Source organism: Limulus polyphemus, unplaced genomic scaffold, assembly GCF_000517525.1.
Source record: "Limulus polyphemus unplaced genomic scaffold, Limulus_polyphemus-2.1.2 Scaffold4689, whole genome shotgun sequence".
In the NCBI taxonomy this organism is placed as follows: domain Eukaryota; kingdom Metazoa; phylum Arthropoda; class Merostomata; order Xiphosura; family Limulidae; genus Limulus; species Limulus polyphemus.
This window is the reverse complement of record NW_013670299.1, coordinates 40,662-50,657: the sequence shown is the minus strand read 5'-3', so window position 1 is coordinate 50,657 and position 9,996 is coordinate 40,662. Positions and strand designations below refer to the sequence as shown.

General features: G+C 34.8%; 1 protein-coding gene across 15 annotated transcripts in view; it reads right to left on the bottom strand.

The window, feature by feature from the left end:
- LOC106471544 (TBC1 domain family member 31-like) overlaps window positions 1-9,996 on the bottom strand; it is a 68,725-nt gene that overhangs the window by 21,031 nt on the left and 37,698 nt on the right. For 13 of the 15 annotated variants that reach the window (XM_022400148.1, XM_022400157.1, XM_022400151.1 and 10 more), the window contains one exon: window positions 2,409-2,476. The exons of the other annotated variants lie outside the window; for them this stretch is intronic. In XM_022400148.1, coding sequence (XP_022255856.1) covers window positions 2,409-2,476 — 68 coding nt within the window. The remainder of the gene's footprint in view (window positions 1-2,408; window positions 2,477-9,996) is intronic. 15 annotated transcript variants of the gene reach the window in all.

The following is a 9,996-nucleotide window of genomic DNA, read 5'->3' as shown; positions in this document are numbered from 1 at the left end:
GACTTTGTATGGAACCGTATCATAAACATTTTCTCATATTTTGTTACTTTTGGCACTTCTCTTTGCAACCACTGTACTGTAAGTAAGTCAATAAATCAAATCCCACTGTGTTCTCAGACCCATAATTACAATAAACTCTGTGGGAATCATCGGGTTATTGCACAGCACATGCTTGTTTGATATTGATGGTGTCTATTGGCAGGAGCTGTGATTCATTGCTTTATGCTAAGCAGGTTTCTACTTCAGCCACTAACAGTAAAATAAACATAGGGAACAGATGTTAAAAGATTAAAAGTAGAAACTCTTGGGAGAATAACTTTGGAACTTCATTTGTCAATACTGATTTTACTTTGCTCTTTTTTTAGGATGGTTACGAGTTCAATCACATTCACCAAATGTGTATAGAGTGAGTGTAGAGAAAATAACAGATAAAATATAGTTTGAGTGAAAAAAAAGGTTTGATATTTACTTAAAAGGTTTTAGAGGTTATACAAAAGAAATATGATAACTTTCAAATAAGAAAAGTAGTTTTGATTGGAAATTCAAATTCACTTTGCACTCTGAGCAGTCAACACTCTGACTCCATATATTCACAGATGAATTTGTGTTACAGTGTAGTGTGTCTTACAGGAGATCAGTTACCCAAGTGGGTAGAAGGGACTCCAGGAATTAGGAATCCATGAAGGGAAAACAAGAAAAAGCCATAAGCCATGGAGAAGGAATCCTGGAATCAAAGATGAAAAACATTTGAAAGGGGGAATAAAGCTGATCCAGAAATGAATTGACATGGACTCATATGTCTTGAGAAGGAGGAAAAACCAAATAATCCTCAATGTGAGAGTAATGTAAGTAAAGAATGGGAAGAATCTAAAAGCACAAGAAAATGAGAAAGTAAAGAACAAACCTGAGTATTTAAAGCCACAATGAGGTTTGAGGATGAACATTGTCCTCAACAGGTAAAGGAGCAAGGAAGGCATCAGATAACCCACAAGTTTACATAATTCTGATTTAATCCTCAACTAATGAAAGAATTGCTTGTAAATCAGGAGATCCCTTGACCCGCACGAAAGAAGCCATCTCCCAATGGACTAAGGCCGACACTTCCTCCGCTGATATCGCTGAACCTGCAGCTGTTGTCAGGGGCTGTTGAACAGCAGTAATGTCGGTAGCCATTGTAGTCATAATATTAAATTGTGAATTCATAAATTTGACTGACTACTGGTAATTGAGTGAGAAATAGAATTAACAACCAAATAAAGAATTCCAACAATAGTGGATTATTATCAATACTTTAAAATGTGAAAATCAGTTACTGAATATTTTAAAAATGCACTAAAGAAGACAAAGAATATTTGAAATCACATACTAGGTCTTAACAGTGTCATGCCAAATCAAGAAGTGAAAGTTGGTTTCAACTCCACAGAGGGAGTAAGCTGTGATAGGAGGGTTTGTCACACTTCTATTAGTGGAAGACTGTCACATATTAATTTGCATGCTTAAACGTAGCTGGAATTAAGTGGGAGTTTCAAGGCTAGTGGTGAGTGAAAACTTGCACACTAGAGGGCATTAAAATTGAAAACAGTTGTCACATTGAGCGAAGGTAAGTAATCATATCGGTATATAGATTTAAAATCATGCCTGTTAAAAGAACAATAACCCAATGTTTCAACTATCACCATCAATCATTCTCATGGGTCTAACAAACTGTGGTAATTACATTGATACTTGCATTTAATTATTCCATTAATGGGAGAATTACAAACTTCAGACACAATAAAATTATATCTGCAGGGAATTTTAGAAAGATGGCATATAGCACATTTTAAGTCAAACTCTTGTTAACAGAGATACTGGTTGACACCGCACTGCTCAAATGGCACTATTCAAATATACGTATTGATATAACTGTTACAGTTTGCCAAATCTTTGAGAATGGCTACCAGTGGTTATTGCAACATCGAGGCATTGTTATTATTTTAGCTGGTGTAATGTTAAATTTATATTCAGTTTATTATTTATTTTTAAGAGCAAAGCCACAATGGGCTATCTTCTGTGTCCATCTTGGGGAATCAAACCCCATATTTTAGCACTGTATGTCCTTAGACTACTGTCTCACTTTATTATCCCAGTGGTTTAGATTTTTACTAGCCATAAGTTATGCACTAAATCAAAAATTAATTATAAAATTTTTCCTTCCTATACACTTTGTGATATATTCAGTTATCAAATGATCAAGTAAATCTGCTAAATAACAGGACATTTGCTCAAGATATCAGTTACAGAGTATTATTAAATTTCTTAATAACCGAGTCAATATAAAATGTCACTATTTATAGTTCAACTATTTTAAAATTCAATACATGTATCAATGTCAAAAGACAAATCAAGTAAGAAATAATGATAGTTACCGATATCTGTCTGGAAATTTTCCATAGAACTGAACTATAGATCGAAGATTAACCAAATTTAGACTTTCCTGAAAATAAAAAAGTTTCTTATGAAAAAAATAATGTGCTCTATCATGATTCAACAATAAAATAGAACATCTAACGTATGTCATACAAGAGCTAATAACTAACTAGTTTTGAAAATGACATTTATGTTACTGCAAGAGCACAATATCAGAAAAAAACCCAAAAAAGCCCAAACTTCTCCAGGAAACTACTGCTGTTCCACAAAGGAATCCTAGAGTCCAACATACTGGAGTATAGTAAATATTACTAAACTCATGGATAATATAGGATGCAACTAACGTCAGGTTCTAAACATCAGGTCCATTCCAGAACACCCACGTTCAAACCTTTATGCAACTACCCATCACTTAAGGGTTCTTGCAGGTTCTCAGAGTTTGTTCAAAGTTCTAGTTGTTTTATGGAAAGAAACTTACAATCAGAAGTTCATACACCTGTGTCAAAAAGCTATATGTATGCCACTTGTTGTAGGAGCAGCGAGTCATTCAAGTGGTAATTTAATTTTTAAAAGAAAACATGGTGAAAATGACCTAATGGTTGTGAAATTTTTCTATATTTTATTAGAAAATTCCATATCTATCTATGATGAAAGGAAAAACATTTAAGACCACATTTACTAAGTAACAGAAAGGTTAGAAAGGACAGTGATTGTTCAGTAGGCACAACTACAGCTAAAATGTTGGTGTATACATGAATTTTATTAAGTCCTGTGTGCTGGTATTTATGGTCATTTTTCATATCACATCTTATTAATTAATATTTTCAATAAAAGACATTTTGAGTTCTATTATTGCATCTTTTAAACAACAATACTTACTCATCATTTTGTTTATCTTCTTTTGTATTTCACATATAAAAATCTAGAACTGTGGTTCAGCATGAAATAATAATAAAACATTGATTTTTAAGCGAATCATTTCCTTTGCAAGTTGGGCAAGTGTTGTGAAACTAGCAAATAATTAGTTATTAGAGGCACTTACAGCCTAAGACCTAGTTCTTATTTTTACCCTTTTGAAAATAAGGCTGTTAATGCAAAGTGTTACCTTAAACTAAAATGAATAAAATACACTAATACTGATGTCCCTTTAAATCATTTTCAGAATGAAAATGCACCAACTACAGGGCATAGATATATTTTATTTGAGTGAGTAAACCAAGTGCTGCAGGAATGCTGACATGTGATCAATAATAGTTGAATGCTTTCAAAAAGAACATAATTCATACAAAAATCACTTGCACTAAGTGCATACTGACATGATTGAAGGCTGCCACCCAACAACTCCTGCTGTTTGAAGCACTGAATTTTCATATTTTGGAGCAATACACAATGGACCCACTAGTCTAATATCTGAAATTTACACAAGCATCTGCAAGACCAAAGGCCTTAATGGGTATTGGCAACTACCTTCCAAAAGAACTGGTGCTAAATTGTGTTTCTGTCAGTATAATAATGTAAAGAAATAATAGAGAGCTATAAAAATATAACTGAAATGATAAAAACAGAAGTGCAAGTTATAATATATTTTCATCAATGTTTTGTAAAGCATATGAAGAAATTATTAAAAATTTGATGGGACAATAGCAATATATATTATTATTAAAACTATTTTTGAAATATACTAGTGTAAGTTGCCACAGCTGGCAAAGTGCAACATTATATACACATATTGTAATTAAAAATAATCACATAAACTGCAGATGATTTTACTCGGTATACATCCTTATGGATTTTATATTAAAAGATGAATAATAATAATAAAGCACAGCAAAGCAAATTTATTCATTAACCCTGTTCACACAGGTGAGGGTCAAAGTGCACAAGCCACGATTTTTTCAACACAGTACCATTCAGCATGGTATTACATATCTGATGTCAGAATTACGAACTATTCATTTTTTCCCCCAAATTGATGATTAAGCAACAATTCGTGGTGCAGGAGAGTAAATACAGGGATGCTGAAAAAACTGTAGATATTCATTTTGGAGGTCCTAAAGTTATGCAAGGCAATACACAAACTGTTTGATGGACAAAAATATTTTTATTCTTCACATAAACATCACCTTCCACTCCTATTTGTCAGAGTCTCAGTCAGACAGCTGTTATCAATTCACTGACATATCTCAAGTATAGATACATTTGTAACACACCTGTTTTTTGTGTACAACAGACTTGTATGTTTTACTAAAAGCTTATCATCTTTCGTGTCAATACACACAGTAAATTTGGAATTATAGTCAACGTTCCTATTCCAATATGAGGCTGGTCCAACAGACCAAGCCCATGCACAATCGGTTAAAGCTGTTATACGGTGATACCACAAGTCTAAGTATGCATAGCTTTTCACATATCATGGCCAAATGTCTAGGCCCTAAGCAACAGACAATAGGGGCGATTTTTAAAAAATTGTGCTTATATCAAAAATATTATCAACCTATTCATTGTCAGCAGGAGTCTAATCATGAATTATGTATTTCAGAAGTAATTATTCAAAGGTTTGTGCACACAAGAATTAACACAGTTAATGTATATGTTGTTTAAGCATAGTTTTAATCAAGAGACTGAAAGCTCAGTAAATATTTTTTCCCCTTCCCAAGTTGAAAATTACCATTGAATATATAATAATATAAATATTTTCAGTATACTTCACATCCAAATGGCCCATAAAATTTCTTATTAAACTCCTTAATGTCAATTAATTTATGCTTTTCTGTCTTTCAAAGATTTTCCTCGTGAAAAGACATACTCAGTTTTAGTGAACTGTTTAGAAATTTATTTAGTGTTTACAACAATCTTAGAAACCCTGGATGTTGCATCTTCTGCTAGTGCTTGTGGATGATGAAAAGATGGATTGGTACTTGAAGCCCCATTCTTCGACTTTCTCTTTCTTTCTTCTTATTGAAATTTTGTGGAATATTTCTTCTTTGATATAGTCTGTGAAAATTGTACTGTAGTCTAATTCTACTTTTAATTTATTATTATCAAGACTGCAATCTTTGGCCTTTTGTTATGCAGTTTTTATTATATTTTGAGGTTTATGTCATTTTAAATGGTTATTTTTTTATGTATTCTTGAATTCATCCAAGTCTTTCTCATTAAAATTTACATTTTTAGAATTAGAGTGAATTTCAAACTGGTATTTATCTATGAAATACAAAAAATCTTTCCTTGATTGGTTACTTTCAAGCTGTCAGCAAATATATGACTAAAATTCTGAATGTCCTTGACAAAATGCAGATTATATGTCAACTTACCAATCGTTCTCTACTCTCCAACCTTTTACATGACTTACAGCACTTGTGTCAGGAGGACATTTATAACCCTTATATATGACCTTTATGCCATATAATCCAGATTTTGTGGCTGAAGTTGTAATGGAAACCACAATACCACCATTGTAGGAAGGTGGGTTGGAATGTAACTGAGAGGTAATTAGCTGTTTGAAATTCATATTTATTTAGACAAAAAAGGCTGACTTACTTCTAAGATGTAAAAATTCAGAATATCCACATTAAGATGGAAAAGGGAACCAGAAGAGAGTCATAAGGATCAGTGGTTTACAAGAATTTGGATTCTTATGCAGGAAAGCAACAACCATGACCATAGTAAATAAAAATATGATCAAGCAGAGTTGAAGAGTATCCAGAATCAGAATAATTTCAACAGACTGAATTAATGGGAAAAAAGTGGAGCAGATCAGCCTAATAAGAAATGAACAACCAGAAAATTGTCAGTAGGGTTCATCCTCACCTTCATCACCCTTTAAAATAACATATAAATAAAGGGAAGTGGTATATGTATTTATGTGCGAAACTGTCGCATTCTCAGGTGTGGCCGTACATGGTGACATAACATGCAGAGAGGGTCAGGTCACAGGGCCCTATAGCTGCAGTGGAAGTTTCTCAGAGGACCAGACCACTAATAGCTATAGATTGGTGATGCTCTTGAAGCTAAGATCTCTTACACATCAAACAAGGCCAGCCATGTCATCAAACCAGCCAAGTCATTAGGCACTCAGGAAGAATAAACAAAACCCAGGCAGACCCAAGATTGGCTCTAAAACTCAAAGACAATGTAATGACAACATTAAATAGGTTAAGGAAAATAAGTATAAAACAATAGGGTGTTTTTACATATGGAAAATAGTCATTTTATCTCCAGTGTGTCTTCCTGAATGCTATACAAAGACATGCATGTGGAAGTGAGAAAGGTACCTGCTGATCCATCATCAGCCATCTCATGAAAACCAGTAAAGAGGGTGGAATTTTTGTCTAGGAGAAACACAAAGGTATGTGTAACATGTGAGAGTCCTGACTGGACAATTCCATTCAAACAATGAGTCTCATATTATAAGGAGAATGTTTTTATTATTATTATTTTTTAATCAAATGATTCTACAACCTGTACCTATATTTGTTAAAAACAAGTGTTCAGCCTTTAGTGATGCCTGGGTTTCCATGCACAGCATAGGTGTGGGCCAAAGTTTTAACTAAGCATGGAACAGAGAATAACCAGAGAAAAAATGGGAACTGGGAAGTGGTAAGGAATACCTTGCCTCACTGGAAGAAAAAAGGGAGAAGTAGATGTGATGGGGATTTCGGAGGAACATTACACCAGAAAAGGAGCAATGTGTGTCCGCAAGACCCTATTTTGAATAGCAGACTGACAGTAATTTATTCAATCAAAAAGTCAGCTTTACTTATGAAGTCCATTAGTGACAGTCCACCATACATGAAACTTCCTAATATCTAGAAACATATGTATATACCACTGGGTACACCACCAATGATCTTATGGAACACCCCATCTCTACAGAGAGGATTATAGCACAATCAGTAAACAGTGCAGATTTGAGGCAAAGCATACCTGACCAGGCAACACCAACAGAGTAGGATACCATTATCAGTGATAAAAAAAAGTTTCTGAGAATAAAACATAAATAAAAGGAAGTGATAAGACTTACCCCAATCAAAGGCAAATGGACATGTCTAGAATCGCCACGGGAGGGAGATGATATCCACTTGAGAAGATAGAGCCAGATCGTGCAGATAATGAGCAACAAAGGTATTTGGAGTTGTCCATATTCTGGCCTGAATGATCTTCTCCTATGGACAGGGAAGGACAGCAGACAAAGACAAGGTGAGATGATAAGTTTGATAAGAAGAAATGTTGTGGAGATGGCAATCTTCCATTGATAAGTCAGAATATGCCAGACTAATGAGTTGACGAACACAACCAGTGAACATTACAGGGGATAGAGCATGGGAAATAGGAGGGTTCTAGGGAATAAAAAGGCAGAACATGAACACCAAAAGCAGACAGAACGTGCCACACAACACCATAAGGAGCAAACCAGACAAAAAATCTAATCAGGTTTGGAACTGGCGTGTAGGTGGTAGATGAAAGGTAATGAAATGAGTGTAAAAACCACACCACCTTCACAGGCAGCATAGTTTGCAGGGAGGAAGGGCCAGTCAGAATATAGAATGACATAAGAAGAATGGTAGAGGATGTGGGAAACATTAATAGTGTAAATATTTGACTGGCAATGTCTGCCAGCAAGGAGAAGGAAATACGTGTTGAGGGAGAGATGGTACATGGAACATGAAGACAAATGGAGGACAGGAAAGGGCATAAAGGACCACAATGAGATACCAATAATGTAAATCAAAGGCACATGGAGGACACACCACTTGAAAGGAGTAGAAAAGGAGGGAAATGGCATAGAAAAACAAAACCTCATAAAAGTAGTAGAAATGGAAGGTGTTTGAAAAGGCTGCCTGATAGCTAGACACAGTCGAAATGGACAAGTCTTTGTCAAACAACCACATGGAAGAGACCAAAGGCGGAAGGTAAGACCACAGCCTTTGATATATGGACATGGATGAAGGTCTGATGGAATGAGAAAGGAAAGATGCAACATGCGGAATCAGTCCCTGAGCTAAAGAAATGGATCTGACAAAAGCCATGCATGACAACACATTGTGGTGGCATCCGAATGAACAATGTCCAATTGATAGATAGAAGTATAGAACCTTCTGAGAAAATAAAGTACCTGATGCATTGATAGCATAGATATCCACATGTTTCCTACCAGACAGAATCAAAAGTAAAAAAAAATGGGTCCTGAGAGAAAGATGATAAAGCAAACAAGTCACTAGGGGTTTAAATGAAGAAGTCAAGAAACATAAGACTACATCTAAGTTCCACTTTTGACAATGTCTAGGAATTAAGGAAGATGGTAGATGAAATACTCAGAACTGATCAATATATAATGGGTACAAGAGAGATTAAAGGCTCCCATGGCAATGAAAAGTGGCAAATAATGTAGTTTGAGACACCCAGGAAGAGAATCCAGTTTCTCGACAAAAGATAAAATAACAGCCAGCCAAAAAATAGACATCTTCAGACTGTGCCATGAATAAATATTTAAATAAATCCTGATCTTTTAACTTGACTTTCCTTTTCTTGACCTTGAAATTCTCTGACCCAGATAACTCAAAACAGTATGCATATATGATTGGTTGCAACTGGACCATAAGGCAATAAAATGTAGCATTGCAAGTTGATAATATTACCATAACAACAGTATAATGCTCACTTTTTATAACAAAAGAAACTGTTCTTTCTCCAATTTGATAACTGACAAATCAGTATATGCTTATATGATTGGTTGCAACTGGACCTTAAGCCAATGAAACATAGCAAAAATTAATTCTTATTCTTGTTAACAGCTCTGAGTATTAGCTCTTTTCACAAAGATAGCATCCAGAAGTAACACTGTCCTTACCAGTAATGTGTTTCAGATAGATTCCTCTCCACAGAACATATAGCTAACACCTTATGCCAAAAGCAAAGTGTTTTTGCACATGTACCAAACCTTTAAAAAACAATTCCCACACCTAGGATGCAGTCAGCATTGAACTATAGCTATCAATCAATAAGATGGTAACAAATTCTTCACCTATAACACTTCACTTGATGTAAGTGTAGGGTGGGTGGTTCTGTGAAGCAGCGAGTACTTACATGAAACACATTTTCATGTAAGAAAATTAACTTGAGAAAATTTACTCACTTCGCCACAGAACAGATAGACAGAATCCCAAATTGAGAAGAAGATGGAGGGACCAGTGTAGATAAGGAAATTTTAAAAAGTTGAGTTTGTTGCTAAGAATACAGCTACAGAAAGGGAAAGCTCAAGAAGTGTGTCTCCTTCTATGAGAGTGGTGGAACTAATGGGTGCATCAAATAGTGGGAGACCATATTATCTCAAGTAGGTTTAGTTTTGGGCTGTACTATATATACCCTTTTCCACTCCTTTTAGCTGAAAGATAATTTCATTAAATTCTTTCTTTTTATCAACATTTCTTAAGAAGGTTTCTAGCTTTAACTTTCCCCAAAGGTTAATTGAGTCAAGTAGAGATTAGGCACCTTCTTGTATGAATCTCTTAACCCGATAACCACCGGCTACTAACTTTCTTAGTAGCCAACGCAAGTCTTGCTATATTTCATTCCAACAATAAAACT